The sequence below is a fragment of the Cupressus sempervirens genome, chromosome 8 (genome assembly GCF_028749045.1).
Source record: "Cupressus sempervirens isolate cs-2001-9-10 chromosome 8, ASM2874904v1, whole genome shotgun sequence".
Lineage (NCBI taxonomy): Eukaryota > Viridiplantae > Streptophyta > Pinopsida > Cupressales > Cupressaceae > Cupressus > Cupressus sempervirens.
Window position 1 is genome coordinate 251,430,903 of NC_143125.1, and position 24,701 is coordinate 251,455,603.

The 24,701-nt window shown below is 37.7% G+C and overlaps 1 protein-coding gene across 3 annotated transcripts in view; it reads right to left on the reverse strand.

Moving 5' to 3' along the window:
- LOC149542426 (shaggy-related protein kinase epsilon-like) overlaps positions 1 to 24,701 on the reverse strand; it is a 130,103-nt gene that overhangs the window by 90,779 nt on the left and 14,623 nt on the right. For all 3 annotated transcript variants that reach the window (XR_016355464.1, XM_089797365.1, XM_089797363.1), the window contains 6 exons: positions 8,554 to 8,646; positions 8,096 to 8,155; positions 7,116 to 7,388; positions 6,932 to 7,003; positions 6,764 to 6,820; positions 6,502 to 6,642 (listed from right to left, as the gene is read on the reverse strand). Coding sequence is in view for 2 of the 3 variants with exons in the window: in XM_089797365.1 (XP_089653491.1) it covers positions 6,502 to 6,642; positions 6,764 to 6,820; positions 6,932 to 7,003; positions 7,116 to 7,388; positions 8,096 to 8,155; positions 8,554 to 8,646 (696 nt within the window). In the remaining variant the exon portion in view is untranslated. The remainder of the gene's footprint in view (positions 1 to 6,501; positions 6,643 to 6,763; positions 6,821 to 6,931; positions 7,004 to 7,115; positions 7,389 to 8,095; positions 8,156 to 8,553; positions 8,647 to 24,701) is intronic.

The window sequence follows — 24,701 nt, forward strand, 5'->3', positions numbered from 1 at the left end:
TTAAAAAGACAATATTGAGTGGATAGGAGAGGAACTTCTCTGTTTTTATAATGATGCATTTGAATGCGGATCTTTGGGTAGTAAGGTAAACAGAGGTGTCATCAAGTTGCTTCCCAAAAATGGGGACAAACCTTTGGTCAAGAATTAAAGACCTATTACCCTTCTTAATCTGTCATACAAAATCATTGCTAAAGTATTAGCTAGAAGAATTGCAGAAATCATAAACAATTTTGTCCTGGTTACTCAAATTGGTTTCATTAAGAGAAAATATATATTAGAAAATCTATTCACCGGTTGGGAAGGCATGCATTGGGCAAAGGAAGATGGGCAAAATGTAGCCATGATTCTGCTTGATTTTGAAACGGCATATGATAGGGTTGAATGGCCATTTATTATTGACATGCTAAAAGCTTTTGGGTTTCCCTCCTACTTTTGTAAACGGATTGAAATTCTCTTCAAAGATTCTTCTACAGTGATTGATGTGAATGGAAAGCTGTCTAATCCTATCTTTCTGCAAAGATCTATAAGGCAAGGGTGTCCCATTGCCCCTTCCCTTTTTGTGATTGTTGATGATGCTTTATTCTACATTCTCAAAGATAAGATGTTTGATATCCCTATCAAAAGCATTATTCTTCCTAATTTAGAAGAATTGATTAATGCCCAATTTGTTGATGAAACTACTTTGTTTTTAGAGCTTTCAGAAGAGAATTTTCCTAAGGCCCTTGACAGGCTTAACTTCTTTTGTTTGGCTTCTAGAGCCAAGGTAGGTCCACAAAAGATGTTCTTGGTTGGTCAGATTCTCCTCCTAATTGGTTGACAAATATGGGTTGGAATTGGGCTGGTTCTAGAACCATTGTAAGGTATCTTGGTATTCCTTTTTCCATTAAGCCATCTATTTCTGACATGTGGGATTGGATCTATGGTAAGATTAATAAGAAGCATATCAAGTGGCAAACTCATTCCCTCTCTCTTGCAGGGAGTGTTCAGGTTGTGCAGAAAGTGCTCTCCTCTGATCACCTTTACTTTGCCTCCACCTAGCTGTTTGCCAAGTATCAAAATAATATGCTTGAAAAGATTTTAAGGGACTTCCTGTGATCGGATGGTATGGGTGTTAAGAATAGACATTTGTAAAATAGGAATGGTGTTGTTTGCCTAGAAAGGTTAAGAATAGACATTTGTAAAATGGGAATGGTGTTGTCTAGGGTTGAAAGACATTAAATCTCATGGGTTAGCTCTTGCTTCTAAATGGATTTATAAAGCCATATGGGGGAATGAATCATGGAAGGTTCTTGTGAGGAATAATATTGAAAGATCTCTAGTCAAAAAAGGAAAACAATGGCGAAACATTCCATTATGGGATATCATTATGGGAGATTTCAAACTGAAGATCTTTGGTTCCAAGGTGTTCAATTCCTTTTGGAAAGCATGGTCTCAAGTGAGGGAGTTTATATCTTCCAGGGGTGCTACAAGTGGTCCTCCAAATTATGTAGTTGTTGATAAATCAATTTGGTGGGGTTTGTATCTTAATAACAAGCCTTTGGCCCTAACCCAATGTTGCTCTGCTAACAAATGGAACCAAAAATGCATTTTTGTTATTAATGATCTACTTGTCAACAATAAGTTAGGGTCATGGGATGAGATTTCTTTCAAATTTGGTATTCAGACTTCTCAAAAGAAGACATTCATCTATTATCCAGAGTGACTAATAGAGATAGAGTTGGTAAAGTCATGAATAGTGATGCGTATGGCAGGTTTATAAAACGGGCTGATGGTACTCTCCTATAAAGATGCTTCTACAAAGAATATATATGGCTTGCTTAAGAATGATCACTCTGTCCTCACATGGGTGTCCCAGTGTTGGGGGTTTGAATTTCCCTTTTCAAACTGGCATTTCTTTTTTGATTACTTTTGGAAAGGTCCTTGTGAGAAAAAATTGTTCATTTTAGAAGGCTTCTTTTAATGAAAAAACTTCTTGTTGGCTCTGTGTTGTCCTCCATCAATGTTGAGCCCATTATTGTGATATGTGTAAAAAGCCTGAGAATTTTGAACATTTATTTTTTAAGTGCACTTATGCTAAGAAAATTTGGTCTATTTTCCTTGGTCTCCCTATTGAGTGGAATAAGAAGCCTGAACTGTCTTGGAGTGAGATTCTTGCTGTGTATGTTGAATCCTTTGATTTCTATTAGAATAGATTTTGGTCTGTGCTAACTGGTGAAATTCTATAGCTTCTTTGGAAAGACGGGAACAAAGAGATATTTCAAAATGTTAGAAGATGCCCTACTGAGTTTAATCTTAAACTCATCCATTTTTACATAATGTCACAGGTATCTATTTGCTTGGATATTCCTAAAAGCAAGTTCATGAAGCTGATATATGATGGATCCATGCTGATCCTTAAGGATAAAGTGAAAGCTGGCAGATATATTAACTATCAAGTTTTCTCACTCAATCTAAGATGGATGACCTTAGCAGTCTAATGGAAAAATGTCACTTGGATTCAGATAACAACAGAGGCGGATACAGCCACCATGACAAGGATAATCATAGTGAAATGAACAGCCCAAGTGGTACAATACATAATGGTGTTTCTGCAAATTTCTCAACACAGGAATGTTGGAACAGAGGATCTTAATACCTACAGTCTGTTATGAAGGATTTATGATCCTTTTGTACTGTAAAAAATCAATGTATAAGATACTCAAGATAGGTCTAGTAGTCAATAGATAGTCTCCAAGCTCTTATATTATTTAGGCCACCTCCCCCAATTTTGTAATTGTTGATATTTATGAGGGCTGGTTAGTTTGCTTCATACTGTTCTCTGGGCATTCTGCTTTGTTCCTGGTTTTTAAACTATTTTAATACAAATTATATATTTTTTATTTATTGCTGAAGAAATTAATATAATGATCCAAGAGATATTATGTGCATATATATCTATATATGTACATTGTCATAAACAATTGTCATTACATTAATCACATAATAATGAATAGACATGTTCCATAAAAGGACATGTCTCTCCTTGGCTCATCCTCAATATAAATGCAAGACAGATCGCTGCCTTTGGAAAACACAGAAATTACAAGCAGTGCCATTACATTTGCAGCAATCCTTCCTCCTCAACTCTATCAAAGTAATTGACAATTCATTGTTGGTCTTCATGGTGGGTTACTTAATGTTGCTTTGAAGTATTGCATGGTTTCTCCCACTCCTTGCTTGGATTAGATTTCATTTCATGTTGAATAAAAGTAGATGAATGGAAGATATTGTTGAATGGTTATTAGTGGTGAAGCTAGTATTCATAACTTTTGATACTTGTTGATTGTAAGTAACAATGCAAGGTTAGTCTAGGCCTAAATTGCAAGTGTTTAACTTTTGTTGGAGATATTTATTTAGATTGTGCCTTCATAGGGTATTTGGATGAATATTGACAATGTGAAACTCATTTCTGAATCCATAGAAGATAGCACCCTTCTATGCCTAGTTGACATGGTGAAGCAAGGATTGGTTAGAAGCTCACCACATCATCAATGTTGTCTTACATTCTTAGGTAGAATTTCTAAACCCTTATCTCTTTGCAAGTTGTTTAGTTGGAAGTGATTGAAGAAGTTAAAGTCAAATTGATATCCATTGAATGAACAGTGTAAGTCCCTTTCTAATAACTAGCATATCACACCATTATACCTCAGTGAAAGTCCACAATAAGAAGGAACCTTGAGGTTGTCTCCTATGGTCACGCAATTCGTCTACATTATTAAGCATATGAGCATCCTTATTCAAGACAAAGTTGGAGGTTTGGTATTTCATCTTGAGATACTAAGTATTCGATTTTGCATGTTATTGTGGAACAAAACTCACATCAATTGGTTGAGTGAGGGAGCACAACAACGTGCCCAAAGCAACCGTCACACTAAGCCCAAAAGCGGAGGTAATCCTCCCTTGGCTGACAAGTGGTAGACACGTAGGTCATCCATCATAGGGTGGTCTACCTAGTAGGAATGCTTGTATCTACCTTCCCTATTTGTGACAACTTATTCACCCACTTATGATTGTGACCTTTCCAATAATCAACATCATAGAATTTGGAAAGGAAACCACAATAGGATGCTTGGAATTCCTCCTATCTAAGCCTAAGGGAAAAATGCAATCCCCCCATGGCCACATGTGGTAGACATGTCAGTCACCCATCATGAAGTGGCCTACTTAGATGGCACTATCATAACTGCTCCCTTCTTGTATATCCTTGTCACATTCAGATGATTGTTTGTAGGATAACAAGTAGATTTAAAATACAATAAATAATCTAAATTGGTCAATGTTTCACCATCACTAACTATACCAATTTCATACAATATTATAAGTTAGATAACATCTTATTTATCAATACTACAATATTGACTACATCACAAGATGGTTGTCTTCTTCTTCCTTGATCATTCTATAATTTGAGGAATTGGAGTGATGATTGAGTGTTGATTAGATGAGTGATGAGCAATAATTTTATGAGTGTTGTTTGATATATTGGTGAATGACAATTGAATGAATGTTGATTTTCTCTAGTGATGCTTGATTGTTGAATTGTTTGTTTATTTGGTCCCAAGATGAAGTGATTATTTGTGGATTTGATGATTGTTTGCTTGATCTTGCTAATTGATCTTGATTTGTTGAGGGACTAATGATTGTTGGATGAAATGAAGGATTTACTTTGATGGATTCATGAGTGATGATTGACAAGTGGTCCTTCAATGCTTGGAGTGGATTCTCCTTTATAATTTATCACTAGATAGGTCATCACCTTTCATGAGAATTGAGTCACAACTTTTTCATCGTTGCTTTCGAGAATAATAAATTATTCCCCAAATTGATCTCCCTTAGATATCCTTCTCAAACGATACCTTCTCCCTTTTATATCCTTTAATGTTGGGGAATCACCTCTTCATCATGTCATCCCTTTGCAATGAGTACAACAATTGACAATTATCACCCTCCAAAAGAGTTACACCCCCTCATCATTTCTCCCCTTTGAGAGAGTCACAACCTTCATAATTACCACTCTTTGAAAGTCACAACCCATCATCATTAATGCTTTTTGGAGCCAATTTCATATTTTCTTCACAACTCTCCTTCCTCTTCCATTTATTCTTTCTCGATTCACATCTTCCATTCTTTCTTCCTACATATCTCCCTTTCAAATGAACTCTTCTCCTTTTTATATCTCATGTTTGAGGGAGTCACAAATCTTCATTGCATGCCTCCTGACTTTTCATTAAACTAAACTTGTAATTACATTATAAAATATTTTATTATTTAAAAAAAATTGATTTTATAATTATTTCTTAATTAATTTCAAAAAGGGGATATTACACACATGAGAGGGTAGAAAGTACCATATTGCTGAGACAGGATCTAACAAATGCATGGCAATGGATGTATGGTCATATAATGTTGTAACAGGTTTCCAGTGTATGTTTGATTGATCATAAGAAGAAATGCAACTCGTAGAGTGTATTGAAAAGAGGTTCTCTAGGAGTGCATATTGCATTAGGGACACATTGTTAAAGGTATATGCTGTAAGATTTGACAGGCAGAAAAAGCAAATTGAGCACAAGTGAAATTCTCCGTACATTGTATTCTTCTTCATTAATTAATATCTCAAATGGATGATGTTTTTTCTTAAGGGGATTTTTTTCTAGGAAGGATTATAGCTGGCTTATTTATGTGTGTATACTTTTATTTGTCATTCTATTCTAAAAGTATTTGATTTTGTAACCTATTCAGCACAGTTCTTCATTAAGGCTTGGTATTCCTAGCAGAATTTGTGCTAAAAATCACAAGGCAAAGGTATCCACAAAGAACATAAGCACCTCTAAGAAATTTTTAATATGGAGGTGGACTGAACATTAATAAAAACATAGTTTGCAGACTCAGAGTTGGAGAATACTCAGCAAGCCCAAACTTTTCAACTCAGCAAAAACTCGACAACTTAGAAAGTGTTAAAAAATTAAAATATCATAAAGAGACATTTTTTTGTGCACTTCAATTAAAAAAAGTCTTTTAAATTGAAAATTGACATTTTGAAAGAGAAAACACGGTTTTATTATTTTATAGCAAAAGCAACATCTGAAAAATGCATTTTAACTAGTGTTTTACCTGCATTGACATTTTTACCCACATTTTTTTGTGCCTATAAAAATGCGAGAAATAAACTTGTGAAAACTCGACCAGCCACAAAAATAGAGTGCTAGGTAACTCAGAGAGTACTTGGAAATTTGCAATCTATGAGTACAAAACATGATTCTTTGGGCTTTTACCCTCTACCCTCTTTTGCAGTTGGTAAATCTTTTAATACATGTAATGCTTGATAAATCTCCCTTATCTCACAATTATTATCAATTTAATTAACAAAGTTCAACATTTTGAATTGTCCAAAGACATATGCAGTTCTGAATCGTATTCATTTCATCAGTGTGCCTGCTGCAGAAATTAGGGATCAAACCATACCTGACCCAAGAGGAGCTCAGCTAAGACACAACCCATTGACCATATGTCAATTGCACTATTATATTCAGTAGCTCCAAATATAAGTTCTGGAGCCCTGTAGTAGCGTGAACATATGTATGCAATGTTAGGCTCTCCTTTCACCTAATAAACAAGGTATTCCAGGTGGTGAGTGAAAAAAACAAAATGCACACATCTACAACATTTTAATGGTTAAAAGTTAAAACAACAATGAAAAATATAATAGATAGGACTAAATACTAACCAACATTTTGGCACTACCAAAATCACAAAGCTTCAACTGATGCGTATGAGGGTTGACCTGCATATTATACCAGAAAAAAATACTCTGATTATTCTGCCAATAAAATTCCAATTAAGCGATTTTCTTGCAACTTAAGGGAATGATCAACACCATATTTAAAATAATCACCAAGAGATTTTGTGGCTTTATATCACGATGAGAAACACCAATCCCATGAATGTAAGCAAGAGCACGACAGATCTGTAATATCTTCAAGTGAGAGAACTATAAAACCAATAAAGCTAAGTATAAAATGATCAGACAAGGTAAGAACGGTAACAGAAACACACCCGTTAAAAGGAAATCAGTGTACCTGGTAAACATATAGTTTAACATATATCAATGGCATGTGTTGCCCAATCCTATTAAAGTGTCTTGCAATTGAATACACAGTCTCTGGGACATACTCCAGCACAAGGTTCAGATAAAGTTCATCTTTGTCAGTTGTAGAAAAGAAGCAATGCTTGAGTTGAACTACATTAGGATGTTCAAGCATGCGCATAATTTCCAATTCTCGATTTTTATATCTCTTATCCTGTAGCACCTTCTTTATTGCAATGATTTCAGCAGTTTCTAAGCATTTGGCCTGCAGTGAATGACTGACATGTTTAACAACCAAATTTTGAGCAATCATTTGTCACAGAAGACATTCACCACATGCTTTGATACAGTGAATAATTAGCTAATGAAGAAAACCCATTAAGGTAGTATCTTATTGTCAATTGCAATGTTGAAAATAAAGTAAAGAAAAATGCTTAAATTCTGTTCTTGTAATATACAATATTACATGCAAAGTTTTTGCTTGTATGTTGAATAAAATAGACTCAAATTCCATTCTTGCAATGAAATAGTACAGAATTTTTACTACAAAACTAGAATATATCAACCATTAAATTAATAAAACTTTCTAGTTTCTACTTAAGACAAGCATGAATAACCAAAATGCAGACTACCAAGTATCAAAATGCAAAATGTTCAGAGTTCAAGGCATGATTTAAATGCATCTTACAAATCGGAAAGGTTAATAAGTCCTAATTCAATAATCCATTCAAAACAACAGCTGAAACTTAAGGAAAATGGTATTGTTTAAATTAGCCACAGAAAATAGAAGAATGATGTTTTCACTTGCAATCTGCTGCTTCATCTGCTAGGTCCATAAATTGCACAGAAAAATATAATTTGCAGCCAGAACTACAAAAATCAGAAAATCAAGTGTTTTTTCCCTGTAGTGAACCCGAAATAAACTTCAATACTTGTGTCTTAACATAAGGAACAATTTATATTAATAATTACCTGGAATACAATACCAAATGAGCCGGTGCCCACAACACGCTCTGCCATGTAGCTGATAATCTGTAAAGATTGGCCCCAGAAAAACTACAAATTAGTATTTGATATCCATGCTTATAAGTTATCGTCATGAAAAAAATGGTAACAGAAACCAGCAGAAAGGATATTATAGTCATTCAACCAAAAAAAAAATTGATCGTCAAACATTCCGTCTTTGACATCAAAGGACCCCATCTCGTCAGCATCATTTTGTATTTATTCAAATATAATAGAAGATTGGTAAATGCTCCATTGTACTATCCTGGCTGTTTTATTTCATGACTAACTTCATGTTGTTGAGGAAGTAATAGTGAGATATGGATCTAAAATTCATATACCTGCATAAGAAAACAGTCACATCACTTGCCATAAACTATTAATTAAAACAAGGGAAGCTTTGATGAGATGATAATCAGATTAACCTGCTTTGGTTGTCCATTTCGCCCTCCAATAGTGGTGCTAATAATATGGCCTGTCTCAGTTCCATTTCCATTGATGACTGCTGCTGTTATTTCCTGTACTTAACAAAGCACAATTTGTCAATGTCCTCTATCTGACAACATTGAGTTAGTCATTACAAATCATAAACATAAAATATGCCAGGGATGTATCTCTTCTAGTTAAATGCTACTGTTCCGCTAAAAGGACATGAGATATACAATCAACTACCTTGCCCCCTTACTCTCCAATGTACCAATTTATAGGCAAAAGAAAAAAATCCTTTTGTAGAAAGTTAGAGACATCAGAATCTAATTTTCCTCAAAATGGTAGCATAAACGTAAGAAAAGGAGAATTTAGAAACCAAATCTAATTAAATTCTACTTCATTAAAGTATGCCTTTTGAAGCAGGGACCTCCATTTTTTAAAGAAATGAGTCTCATATTAGTTTAGGGAACAAAGAAATAGTAGTATAGGATTTGGTGAATCTGACCAGATTCAATGATGATATGTGCTAGAATAGGGACCCTTGGTAATAATTATTAAGATCTAACTGAACCATTATCAATTTTATAAACTTATGCATCTCCAGGACAAATCTTTACTTTTGCAGAAATGCATCGTCTGTTACATAAGTTAGCAAAGCAATATATCAATGTAAGAATGTATACAAAGGCAGTCTCTTCCTTTGAAATTGAGAAAAGCTAACATTTTCCCATATCTTAACCAGAAAAGGCACACAATATCCATTTCTTGCTTAGAAGTCCTCAACTCCCTTACAATGTCAAGGAAAGGTCCTCATTTAAAATGGACAGCAACATTGATTTCCAAGAAATCCAACAGAGGCTGACTGAATTGCATGCCTATGAAATTTGCAACCATTCAAACTCATTAAAGGTCCCCAGGAGTGAATAAGCAAGAAAACTCTATTCAACCCATTCGGAAAGAGTCTTGATGGATGGGTGTTTCAAAGCATGATCAATCATTTCAACACTAAAATAGACTGCAAATAGAATCCATAAAACTAACATTTTGAAGGCTTATCTTGGCCACTAAGCCTTACAGGAGCATTATAACACCCCAAATCTTTATTCTTCAATAAAAGTGTTTTCAAAATGGACTGGCAACTGCTTAACATGACATTGAGATTCCTTTCGGCTATCTTTAACAGCACAGAAAGATCAGCTTTGTACCTTACTAATTCATCAAGAGTATGTCTCACACAGTCATACTCTACTTATTTTACAAGGACATATTTGCCATATTCCAGGTTCGCTCCAATTTATCGGCAGCCTATTTTACAATTATCCAAAAATACCCATGATAGCAACATAATGTATATAATATATACTAACAACCATGACTCAATCACTAACATGAATAATCCTAGTTCTAATGCCTGGAATATTTGCTGATATTCATAAGTTCTTTGCACACTTCTAATCATCAACTAGTTACCACTAAATTCATAGTCATCAAACAGCATTCAACAGAGCCTCAGAACAGGAGCACAGGGGGATGCAATGATGAGTTTTGAGGATGACAAGAAACTTCTCAAATTTTGGGGACAGCCACAAAAAACGATGTAATAATATAGGATAAATTAATTATAATAATAGTGAAACAAATTGAAATTTATAATTTATGTGAACAACTTAATATATAAACAAATTAACAATAATTAAACAATAAATATAGTTATATATATTCCAATCAATGAGGAATGGTCCCTAAGTCTATAAGTGAACGTCAGATTGTTTACTAGACACCTCCTACATAAGGAATTTTCAAGGTGAATTTCAATGAAGCCGCTCATGGCAATCGTAGCCTCACAGAACCAGTGCTCTTATTCAGAATTCCAAGGGTTATTTAACAAAAGATGGTTCTTTCTTCCTAGGGGTGAAGACAAATAAATGAGGAAGAATGAAAGTTGTGATTCAGGGGCTTTCTTTGCTTGTTTTTGTTCACTGTTGGAGGTGACTCAAGGAATGTTACTGATGAGCTTCCTTAGGTTAATGTCTGAACTGAAACATTCCCAAGCTGTTGGATGAAGCTAGATAAAGATAAATTTTATTAATGTCCAACAGGTGACCACAAATGAGTCAAGGGGACTGAAGAGCAAACAAGAGAGTAACCAACAGCAGGTGCTGCATTGTTGGTATCACAACGCAGTAACAAGAGAGCAAACAAGAGGGGATTAGGCTCCTACTTCAATGTTGTCAACTTCAGTCATTATTAAGACTTTTGTAATGGAGCTGCAGTTTTTCTTGTCAATTTAATGTAGACCAAGAATCTTTTTCTGCCCTAGTATGGATTGTACTGATGCATGGTAATGTCTTGAGAAGTACTTTTGGCTGTACACATCTGACATGAGTTTTTAATCTTGATGTTATTCAATGCTAGGGGCTTCTTCCTCTTGGCACTACATTAATTATTGTGTTTGGCTTGTGCTTAGTCCTATCCACTTGGATCATTATGTGGGGCTTCATTTCAGTGAGCATGCTTGCTTTGATTTCTTCATGCAACATTGGCTCTTTCAATGAGTTGGCTTGTTCTTTCCGTGCATGCCATTTGCTGTTGATCTTGGTGAATGTGTGATTTTTTTGAATGTATGAGTAGACGTGTCACACCTACAATGGTGAAGAAACAGTGTGGTGGCAAAAGGCATGAACCTTGCTGCTGGAACAAGAGTTCTAACCATTGCCTGAGAAATAAATTCCATTGTCCAGATTAGATTTCAGTAAATTTGGTGAAAAGTGTCTTGAGGATGAATTCTGTGAAGAATAGAGGTTCACTGCAGTCCTAGGATACTACATGGAAGATTTGCTGGGCTAAGATTGAGAAATTCATTTGAACTAAAAGAGGGTTTGGTCAGCTGCATTGCAGAAAAGAGTTGGATGGGGTGATGGGCTTGATGACAACTCCTTCAGCACCACCCATTGTTGTTCCGACTGGTTCATCAATAAGTCCAATTTGATCTGCAACAACTTTTGGCGCTGACCCACTTTGTGGAGAAATCTATGTTCTTTTCACTTGGATATGAGGATTGTGATTAATCATAAGTTGTGTCTCATATACATTGTATCCTCAAAGTTGCTAGCTATTTCAACTTGTGCTGAGTACTAAGGAGATTCATGGGGTCCAATATTAAACTCTAGCAAATAAGGGTCAAACCCCACAAGCCAGTTCATAATCAATGATCATAACAACTTTTGGCTGTGAACTATACCATGGAAAATTTAGTTTTTATCTTTTTTTGCCTAAGCCTAAGGAATGTAATTAATCACCAAGTTATGTCCCATATGAATGGTACCATTAATTCACTAGCTCTTTCCCATTGCCTTGATTTGTCTGCAAGGTATTTTGGTTGATGTTGGGCAATGAGGATATTCTTGGCATCCAACTTTAGGCTTTGACAAATCATGGTCACTAATTCTTTCACTTTGCCTGATTTGTATAAGAGTAAGGTTCTGGTCAAAGCTGAGTAATGATGAGATTCATGGGATCCAAGTCTTGGTTTAGGCAAATCAGGGTCAAGCCCCACAAGCCAGTCTGCAAGTGGTGTTGGTTGGAACTTGGAACTATAAAGGTTATAAGTTGTCTATTGGGTGTCCGTTTCTTGCGAAGATGGTAATGGCATGACTACTTATGGTTTCAGTCTTTATGTTAGTGGTTGGGGGTTGGATCAAGTCTCTTTGCTCATCTGGCCTGGTTTTTGTCTCTTGGTCCTCTAGGGCTTGTTTCCTTTATTCTGGTCTTGTGTTTCTCTGCTACTAGCACCTTGATAGAGCTTGGCAGGTTTTTCACTATTGGCCTATATTTTGCATTGAAGCTTCTTTTTCTTTTCAGGTAGGGAGCCCAATAGAACCCAAAGGAATTTAATTCCCAAAAAAAGCTAATATATTATGTCAATATATAATAAATCAAATGGTATATACAATATTATTTACTAAATTTTTTAATATAGAATAGTATATTGAATAAACATTATGTATCGAATAAGCATAAATTGTAATTAATCATTTGTATAATTAGTAAAATCTCAAGGTTAAAAAACAAATCAGCTGACATTAAGTTAAAGATTTTTATTTTTTTCCTTGAATTTGGAACAGAATAAAGAAGATAGTAAAGGATGCAAAGAGTGGCTGTGTAACAAACAGTTGGGAGGGTAAAGGTGAGGGCTGCATAGCTCAAGAAGTGAAATATCATCATTCTTTTAATGCATAGACTATTTTCTTCTTTGTTCACTTTGCTTGCTTGCTAGGAAATAGTAGAGAAAATTTAAAAATTCACAAGAATTTAAGAAAATAATATTTTACAGAGCTTAACTGGGATGAAAATGTCTAAACTGACCTACAAGAAAACCCCCTCCAGAGGGCAAAAACTGTCCCAAGGATGGCATCCCTGCAAATGGCACCCAAAGGGCCCTCAGGGGACCATGTTGTCAGTAAATTCTATATTGTAGCCGACAGGTAGAAATGTATCTAAAAGGGCGCGTGACAGTTGAGTTGACCCTTCGAGAAAGTATATGTACACCGTTCGGAAGGGACTATTGGGACATCATAATCATATTGTAAGCATTCGAGTGCATATTGTGTATATGAATAAAGTATCTGTGTTGTGTTATATCTTACTGTACTACATGCAATAAGTATCCGTTTACCTTGTACGATAAGCATTTGGCGTCGTTGCCAGTCGAACCTGGAACAAAAGAAGTGTATGAACATTAATGCCAAATCTGCTTAATAAAGATAGGAATAAGATAAAAGATAAGGATGAAATACGCACAGCAGAGGAAGTTTTAATTTTAGCACAACAGGTAAAGCACAAACAGAAGCTTCAGCAGCTTACTGAGGGGGTGAAGGAGCACAAACGGAGGGAGTGCATTCACCTAGCAAACCGAAGAGTGCTAAGGAATTGCTAGAAGAGACTTGATAGCGATTGAATTTGGTGGAAGAGACAAGGGAGGAGTTCCTTAACTTGTATACGCTAAGGGTAGAGAATCCGAACGGAAGGCAAGTATCTCACATGGCTCAAAGTGCCGAACGAGCACGAGAGTAGAGTGAACTCTTCGTTCCCGATACACCCGACGAACGGATACAGGCAGAGAATCGAACAACTTCGCTCGAGGAAGATCTTTTCTCACCAGGTAACACGATTGTCCAAAGTAGGTTGTTGTCCAAAGTAGCACAATTGTGCAGAACAATGCGGGTGCTCAAAACAACACGGGTACTCAGAATAGCACAAGTACTCAAAACAGCACGGGTACTGAGAACAGCGCGGGTACACAACAAGTACCAGCGAATCAAAAGAAAGTAACAATGGCAGGACCAAAGGAAAAATTGTCGAAGTTCAACAATGATGGGACGGCAGATCCAATCAGACACTACAAAACATGCGAAACAATATGGACGGCGAGTGGTGTAACGGACCAGGAGGACTGGGTCCAATAGTTCCCGACCACCCTACGGGGTGTTGCAATTGATTGGTTTTCTGATTGGTTTTTGGATGCCGATTCACAGAAATTAACTACATGGACAGAAGTCAAGAAGGAATTCATAGCAAAGTTCTGACTACTAAGGGAAGATAATGAAATTGTCACAAAAATATACAGTACAAAGTAGGGAAAGAATGAAACGATCTGTGTGTATGCAAGAACGCTGAAAGAGTTGGTGGGGAAGATGGAGAGCCATGTTACAAGATTCAAGAAGAGTTGGCAGATTAACGGATTTCCGGATGATTCATTGATAAACAGAGGAACAAATGTGTTCCTTATAAAGAATTACAAGGACGTTGTTTCTAAAAGAAACAACGTAGACTGAAGACAAAATTAGAAACAAAACTAGAGACAGGATAGGAAACATTCCTATCTGGACTGAACAAAACTAGAGACGGGATAGGAAACATTCCTATCTAGACTGAAAGACGGACTACAGACAAGTAGTTGACTATTATAGAAAGTATAAGATATTATCTTAATACCCTCCCTTACTGGTCAACGTACGGATGTCGGAACATTCTATGATAACTGAGACCCTCCCTGGATCTACAGAATGTGGAAACCAAGAAGCTTTGCCAGAAGAGTGCTATGACTCAAAATAAGTTGCAATTACAAAACTTCGTTTCTGTGGAAAAAACGGTAAAACCCAGAATCTCACACAACCTTGCATATTACAGACAACTTGAAATGATTTTTGAGGAGAAAATCAACAAACCCAAAATCTCACGCAACCTTGCATATTACAGACAACTTGAAATGATTTTTGAGGAGAAAATCAACAAACCCAAAATCTCACGCAACCTTGCGTATTACAGACAACTTGAAATGATTTTTGAGAAGAAAATCAACAAACCCAAAATCTCACACAACCTTGTGTATTACAGACAACTTGAAATGATTTTTAAGGAGAAAATCAACAAACCCAAAAAAAACAAAAACAGATTTAGAAGGCGAAAAATGCAGCTTCGCCTTGATCAGGACCCGAAGAAGTCGAACGCTGCCTAACACCCAGAACAAGTTGATCGGTGTTTCAATATTCAAAGATTGCGATGATGCGCTGCTTCCAGGTTCCATAATTGCGACCATTGAATTTGGAATTATGTTCGAGCAGAATATTTGTCAGAGATGCCATGGCACGTTTTTCAATGAAAAACTGTGAAAATCTGTGAAGGCACGTTCTTCGAGGCAAAAATACGAAAGACCCAGAAGAATCAGAGAATGACCTAGAAGAGAGCTCGAAAAACTCAGAAGGAATCTGTTGTCGTTTTCTGGATCCGCTGGCTCGAAAATCGAGGCACCCAAAACAAACGGACGACAACCCAGTTGAGCTCTCGAAAAACCCACCAAGAATCTGCAAACAAAATATTTTTTCAACTCCAAAAATTAGGGTTTCGAAAAAAACGGCCCTAGCTGAAAAAAGCTTGAAAAAACTTCAGATTTCTTGATAAAAAATGGCAGATTTTTCTTCAAGGATCGATGTGCATGGACAAATGGGGCTAGAGTGTGCTAAACAAACACAGGCAGACCCGAGTTCGAGAATTTCTCTAGGCCGAAAACCCTAAGCGGGTTTTAGAGAAATTCAACAGAAAAAATTTTGAAAAAATTTAAACAAATAATTTCACGAAGAAATTATAAATTTTTTCAAAAAATTTAAGTAATAGCTCTGATACCATGTTACAGGATTCAATAAGAGTTGGCAGATTAACGGATTTCCGGATGATTCATTGATAAACAGAGGAACAAATGTGTTCCTTATAAAGAATTACAAAGACGTTGTTTCTTTTAGAAACAACGTAGAAACAACGTAGACTGAAGACGGAATTAGAAACAAAACTAGAGACAGGATAGGAAACATTCTTATTTGGACTGAACAAAACTAGAGACGGAATAGGAAACATTCCTATCTAGACTGAAAGACGGACTACAGACAAGTAATTGACTATTATAGAAAGTATAAGATATTATCTTAATAAGCCAACCAGCAAACGAATTAAAGAAACAATGGTTTGTTGAAGGACTACGGCCGACACTAAAGAAGAAAATGAAGACTGTACCTCCAGCATCGTACATAGATACGTATAATCGAGCGATGGATCTGGGCAATGAGCAAAAAAAGAGCAAAAAGAAGCACAAATCATCGGACTCAGACAATTCATCTTCCGAAAGTAGCAATAGCGACGAAGAATAAAGTAAGAAAGTTTGAGCGTTGCATAAAGATATGTTACAGATGATGAAGGAATTTAAAAATCTGAAAAAGAATCCTAACTCGATGAAAGGGGAATTGTGGTGTACAGACTGTAAGGAGGGCCACACAAAGGGCTCCTGCCTAAAAAAACAATTTTGCGATATCTGCTAAATTGCGGGACATTCCACAAAGGAATGTCCGTTCAATATGAAATCAAAGGGACACCAACAAGTGTTACTGACGCAAGAAGTGTCCACCAAAACAAACACGAACAACAATGCAACCTCAGGAGGATACCATAACAATAACCGGCGTGGACGAGGTGGTAATAATAATAACAATAACAATAGAAACCGAAGTCGGATACAATATGACTCGAGTGGATGGTCAATGATTCAATGTCGTGCGTGCAACCTCTGGGGGCACTTCACCAGAAACTGTACGATGAAGGAAATGCCACAACTATTATGCAGATGATGTGTTCCGGGAGACCATGAGGATTCGAAATGCCCAAAGCAAGGGGTGAACCTGGTAAGCATCGAAACATGTGACGAAGAGATACTAGCCATCACTTGCGAACAAGCAAAGAAGGCAATATACCCAAATGCAAAGGAAGAAAATAAGAGGCTACAACAAGCACGCATAGAGTTGGAAAAACAAATGGAAACGGAAAAATTACAAGCAAAAGACGTTGTCGGCACCTCGAAGAGAAACTTGGCAGAAAAAAACATGATAAGGCAGGTAATGCAAATGGAAGTTCCTATAAAATTAAATGACCTTCTTACAATGCCTCAGTTGTAGACAGTGATACTGAACATGACACCACTCCCGAAAGCAACGGAAGAGACAAGAAAGGATGGCAACAGAGCGACTATAATAGACCCAATCAAAGTAACAAGAATCGGACTCGAATCGGAATCGGCAAGGCCGAATCAAATCGTGAATCAGCCATGAATCGCCCACGAATTGGCAATGAATCAGCAAATTTGAAAAAAACCCTTTAAATTTAGAGATTTTAACAATTAAAAACTTATTTCATGCACCTTTTATTGAATATAACTTAAACACACTATAACATCATCAAATAGAAGTTAAAACTTTACATACATAAACATGGAACATAAAATCCATTACATACGTAACTATGTTATGTAAAATGTAAATTGTAGGCTAGCTGAAGTAAATAGAAATCGAAGTGCTAAATTCAGATTGTAAGAATGATTATGATTATAGTAAGGTAAGGGCAATAATATCCAAATTTAAAATTAATCTAATTGTCAATTTTGATTCAATGGTGTACACATTTTCAGTCATTTAAGCAGTTTGCACTTTGATGTATAAAATTCTTAACTATGGGTTGAGTTGTAACCAAGAAATGCTTCAAAAATGTTAAGCTTTTTAAATTGACAAATATTTAGATAGATTAAAGAACTGTAGGGTATAGTAGAAGAGATAATGAAGGTTGGCATCAACAGCAAATCTAAAAACATTAAGCTCTTGACTAAACCTCTAAAAACTGGGTAATAAAGCAAAGCAATGCAAGCCTTGCAAATAATATTTTTTTTGGTAGTTTAAGGTATAATGGGAGAAATAATGGTGGTCAGCATCAATGGAAACTATGAAACTAAAAAGATTAAGCTCTTGACTGAACCTTTAAAAACTGGAGTAAATAGGCAAAGCAGTGCAAGCCTTACCAATAAGTTTCTTGTTGGTAAACTAAAACATAACTACTAGTCATGAGTTTTAGGTCAAAGGCATATATATAAACATGCAAATTTTGGGGACAAGAGTAAGCACCATCCAATCTACTGGCCTGGTGCAGTTTAAAACAGAAAGTTTTATGTGTGAACATCATCCAATGTGTCACGAACCCCAATTGACATATGTACTATACATCATATTGCAAATACCATCTATATTAATTGATATACACTTTGATCGCTGATTCATGAGGCAAATTCAAGTGATTTTTGGCATGAATCGGCGATTCAGGCGATTCATGCCAAAAAATCGCTGATTCTAATTCACGAGGCATAAAAAATTGGCTTGGTTGAATCGACTTGCCGAGTCAGCGATTCCGGTGATTTTTGGGCGATTTTCGGAACGATGGAGCCAATGCTACTGGCACTCACTATGGGAAGACATCCGGCAATAGTAGAGATGGATATCCTGGAAACCGTACTCATGAACACAATCCTCGACGAAGGGTTAGGAGTAAACGTCCTATCGAAGGATATATGGAAAAAGTTGGGGCAACCTACGTTGTGGCCACCTACATTTCAATTGCTCACTACAGATCAGCACAGGATTAAGCCCTTAGGGACCCTGATGGTACAACCTGTAACTATCAACACAAAACCATTCTTATTAGATTTTGTGGTTATTTTCTTAAAAAGAAAAGGGTATGATGCCATCCTCGGACGGGGTTGGCTGGTGCAGGCAAAGGTGAAACATGATTGGAAGCTGAATACCCTGTCCATGGAAGGCGGTGGCCAGAGATTTATAATTCACTTGCACACACAGATGGTACGTGAGGAAGCAACGTCGTCAGATTCCGAAGGCGAAGGCAAAGGTGATGATGAGGGAAAAAAGAGAATGGAACCTGATGAGGAAGGAGTATTCAAATTAGGAGGAGGGTCAGAGGATGACGACCTAGACTCGGTGAACAGCTTACTCCATTGTCAAATGGAGTATTATGAGCTCTTTCTGAGCTGTAACATGTTGGGAGTCAAAGAGGGAAAAGAAGGGAACGAGTTTCCAAAGGAGTATAGCAAAGTGAAGGAGGGAGAAGCGCATGTAGGTGAAACACCGGCGCATACGTTTAGTGATGACAAACCTATAAAGTATGAAGAGCCTACTATAAAAACAATGAACTTAGGAGATGAAGCCAATCCGAAAAATATCTTTGTGAGAGATGACTAGAATCCAATCCTAAAGGCAACAGCATTCAAAATATTTATGGAGTACAAGGACATCTTTGAATGGATGTATAAGGATTTGAAAGGAGTATCACTGGAGTTATGTGTCCACCAGATACCGTTGATAGAAGATGCAATACCCGTACGAAAGAGGTCCTACCAAATGAACAAAAATTATGCCACATGGGTCACTGATAGAGATCGACCGGATGCTGAAAGCAAGAGTTATTTTTAGGGTGCAAACAAGTGAGTGGGTATCACTGATTGTGATATCTCTAAAGGACACCACACAAATAAGAATATGCGTAGACTTTTGATGCCTAAATGCAATAACGATTTAAAATCCATTCCCGATAACATTCTGGAAGAAGTTGCGAGGCATGAAATTTATTCATTCATGGATGGGTTCTCTAGATACAACTAGACATCCATCGCGGACAAAAATAGGCTGAAAACAACATTCATAGTGGAAGATGGAGTATATGCCTATAACAAGATGTCGTTCGAACTGTGTAACGCTCCGGCAACGTTCCAAAGGATTATCTTACACATATTTGATAAAATGTCTATCGGAAACTTTAAGGCATTCCTGGATGATTGGTCAATTTTTAGCGCAGAGGATAAACATATAACAGCACTCGGAGAATGCATGGAGAGATGCAGACGGGTGAGACTGGCACTGAATCTGAAAAAGTGCAGGTTCATGGTGCCACAGGGGAAGCTATTAGGACACATAGTCTACAAAGAAGGATTGAAGACAGATTCTGACAAAATCTGTGTAATTTTGAATATTCCATCGTCAACGGATGTATCAAAAGTAAAATCATTCCTCGAACATATTGGATACTACCGGAGGTTCATCAAGAACTTTGCAAAAATATCCTACCCGCTGGACAAACTTACTTGCAAGGGCGAACCTTATAAATGGGAAGCAGAGCAGAATGAAGCTTCCGATGGACTGAAAACGAGGTTGGCCACAGCACCAATTATAGCTTATCCGAACTGGGATAAGGAGTTCCATGTTCATGTTGATGCATCAAACTACGCGATTGGAGCAACACTGGCACAAACAAGTGACCATGGACTAGATCATCCAGTATACTTTGCGAGTAGACTATTATCTAAAGCAAAGAAGAATTACAATACGATAGAACGAGAAGCGCTCGAAATGGTGTATGCGGTACAAAAATTCAGGCATTATCTACTGGCAACACCATTCATGTTTTATGTGGATCACCAAGTGTTGTTATATCTTGTGAACAAGCTGATCATACAGGGAAGGATAAGTAGATGGTTATTACTATTGTAGGAATGTACATTTAAGATTGTGGTACGGCTAGGAAAGAGTCGTGTAAGTGCGGATCACTTGTCGAGGATAAAATCAAAAGCGCCACCGGAGGGAGTCAACAATGATTTTCCTGACGCACAGCTATTTCAAATTACCATACTGCCATCCCAGTACACGTGTATAGGAGAGTATCTATTAACAGGACAGTTTCCTAGCGAAATGTTGCTGAACGAAAGGAGGAAACTGGTGCTAAGGAGCCGAACATTTCAATTGATCAACGAGTTACTATACAAGATGGGACCCGACCAGATTTTAAGGCAATGCATTCTGGAGGAAGAAATACCGAAGGTGTTGAAGGAAGCGCATGAAGGACTAGCAGGGGGACACATGGGACTGGATACAACTGCGCAGAAGATACTGCTAATAGGGTTATTGTGACCAACCGTGCACAACAACGCCAAGGAGTAGGTCATTGCTTGCGATACATATCAGAGAGCTGGAAAACCATTGAAGAGAGACTTCATGCCTTTGAATCCTTCACACGCAAGGGAGTTATTTGAAAGATGGGAGTTGGACTTTGTCAGACCCCTCAAGGTAACTAAAACTAAAAGATGCAAGTACATCGTGGTGGCGATGGAATATCTAACCAAGGTGGTGGAGGCATGGGCACTACCGGACAACTCTACGGTAAGCACAGCAAAATTTATCTATGAACAAATAATCACAAGGTACAGGATTCCACTGCAGTTGACTAGCGACCGTGGGGGACACTTCGTGAATCACGTCATCCGACTGCTGACTACAGAATTCAAAATATACCATTCCCTGTCAAGCCCGTACTACCTGAGAGCCAACAGACAAGCAAAAGCTACGAACAAGATCTTGGTCAAGGTGATTTATAAATCTTGTGCAGTCGAGGGAGAAGATTGGGAAGAAAAACTACCATCAACATTATGGGCGTACCACACTTCATATAAAGTAACTACGACACACACTTCGTTTCAGTTGATGTATGGGCAGGAGGCCATGGTATCGACGGAATTCATGGTACTGAGTTTAAGGATTGCGATCGAGAAAAAACTATGAGATATGGCAATTTTGAGAGAGAGGTTGTACAATTTAAATAAACTAGATGAACAACGACTGCAGGCACAATGGGCCACGGAAGTTGCACAAAACAAGTGTAAGGTATGGCATGACAAGCATTTAAAATTGAATAAATTTCAACCAGGACGATTAGTTTTGAAGTATAATGGGCAGAACAAGATCAAACCAAGAAAGTTCAAAGTGAAATGGGTAGGACCATACAAGATACGTGAAGTTGGTGATAATGGAGGAATCAAATTATGGACGTTGGATGGGAAGGAAGTGCCTGATGCAGTGAACGGGTCGAAGTTGAAAATCTATCATGAAAGAAACAACGTCCCTTTGCCGACGAACAACTAAAAGAGAATAAATAATGTATATATGTAAAATAAATAAGTGTAAATAATGTATAAGTAAAAGCACATTAAAATTCTCTTAGTATGGCCTTAGATGAGAAAGCAAATAAATAAATACAAAAGAGGAAATTAAAATTATATGACTAACGACAAAATAAACTGAAAGTTATATAACCAATGCACGACCAGCTATCGAAGAAAAGGTACCGTACGGAAAGCAAGCAAATACAAGACATTGTACGAACATAATTGGGGAGAAAAGGACTAGTGTACAACCGTACGGCATAGGAGAAACATGCCATAAGATGTAGTGTTTACTGTACAGTTTTCATGCAAACATGACAAGGAATGAGATCACCGTATGGAAGGATGGTAACATAGAAGTTGATATCGTACGGCATTGAAGGCACACTAAGGCGAGGAGACCATCGTACAGAAGGCGAAGTAGAGGAGAGATCGTCGTACGGAAAGGGAGATCACTTGTAGACAAGGAGCAAATACCGTACGGTCCAAAAGAAGTGAAACAAACGTCGTACAGCCTGGGAAAGTACGGTTATAAAGTGCCACAAGTTGCCTGAAGACACTGTACAACCATACGGCCCTAGGAAAAGATTGGGTATATATCGTAAAGCCCGAGGAAAAAGTAATAAGTAAACAGGCGAAGGAGAAAGGGAGTGAGTCGTACAATCGTGCGTCAGTAATGCAGAAGAAGCACTTGGGCCACTGTATAGGTGCAGACAGAAAGGTATACCATAGAAGATTATATGAGATCTACCATACGGCCAGCCAGGAACAGCTAACATTGTTGTACGGTCAAAACAAGTGGGTAGACAAGAGTTTGCCGTACGGAATTGAGGGAAAAAGAAGGTTGTACAGCCCTACAACAAAATGGGAAATCACATAAGTATGTTGTATCACTAGGCATAAGATATTGCATGTGGGGATAACCAATGAACACTACCGTACGGCAACAGAAGACAGAGATCAGAGGGGTATAACCGTACAATTATGTTAAATTGCAGGTAAAGGGTTATAAAACACATATCAGACCAATCAAGCAGCATATTTCATTAAGGCGTAGAGACATCTAGCCGTACAGCAATAAGCAAGGGCAAGCTTAGAGTGGTCGTACAAGAGCATTATGGAAAGGAGTTGTACAGATGTGTACGGATGCCAAAGATAGTAAAAGAAACTTTTGAAATAAAGTTGTACAGAGGGAAGCAACTAACCTAACCGATTTTTATTCAAGCAAAACAACAAAAAGGTGGCAATTATCCATTCAGCCGAAAAGTGGAAGAAGAAAACAGAAGAGGATTCATCAAGCAGCACAATGAACAAGAATGTGCAGTCTTTACCATTGGGTGTACAAATTGCAGGCAATACAAGCAAGAAGAAAGCAAGGGCATAGCGAGATGCAACAGCACATCTCAACACCTCAGAATGTGGCATTCGAGGGTTTGAATAAACTGGAGTGTAGAAAATGGTGGTAGGAGGCCCCAAATGATCACTTTGTAAAGGACAGCATACGAAGGGCACAGGTGGAATAAGCGTTACAGATGCCAATAATCTACATTCGCGACTTCGAAGGGTTTCTTCACACAATGCTAGAAACCTATGACAGGGTCTCATGAACATGCTCATTTCCTTACCTCGGAGAAAAATTTGTGATATCTTTCAGAGCCACAAACTTCACCAGGGTATTTGGCATACTAGGGCATGCGCAGGGAGGAAAATCAATAATAAACCAAAGAAACTCGACCGAAAAACCAAGGAGCAGTTGGTAGAATTAGTGTATGGGAAACAGCCGAAGGCAGATGGCAAAGCATTGGTGGATTCTTCGAAGGCAAGAGGACTAAAGAAATCTAAGGTGTTGGAAGGACACTGGCGCTATCTAATGGATTTAGTGAAGAGCAGACTCACCAATTCGAGTAGGGCATCAGACATTTCATTTTTGCAAGTAACCATGATGAACAGTATCATGAATGGCATAGTGTATGATTGGGCATCCTTGCTGGCTAAGCGCATGCAAGAGTTCATGTCATTGCAACAGAAAACCTTTTACATGCCACACTACGCCATCAATCTATTTCTTGATGCTATCGCATAGATGATACCGAAATGATATATTAGAAATCAAGCCAAGTCTGACAAAACCAAGGGAGCCGCTGATTATGCGATGGAGGCACCTTGATACTCTTGGAGGGCAAAAGGCCATTGGACAGAAAAGAATGTGACAGGAGGTAGAAAGTTCTAAGCACGGGAACACGGATAGTGGGAGACAGGACACATCTTCTGAGGACAGTGACTCAGAGGAGGAAGTGGAGGATGAGGATGATGAAGAGAAAGTCGAAGTTATTACAGCACCACCCCTACTATTTTCGAGGACCCTCACAGCTACTTCGCACTTGCACTTAATCCCCGCAAGCGTTCACATTCCTAGGTTCAGACAATTTAGGCAACCTATTGTCATGACGCTAGTCACCGTAGCAACCAAACAAGTAGCACGGCCAGCACCACAACCAACAGTACGGCCAACAGTATTAGCACCTTCAAGGAGTACCAAGCCTTCAGTCGCAGTACCCAATACAGCAGGACTGAAGGTAACCATGGGGTTACCTAGATTTGGCGAAGAGGGCTTGCCAACTGTACCAGCGGCAAAGGCTGATATAATTGTTCCAAAGGAAGAGATGGACACTCAAGAGGGAGTGATGGAGATATTGGCAAGCGAGGGTTTGAGGACATTGGGTGTTTATTTGGATGTAGTGGGTTCAGATGCAGTGGTTACGGTGGATACAGCAT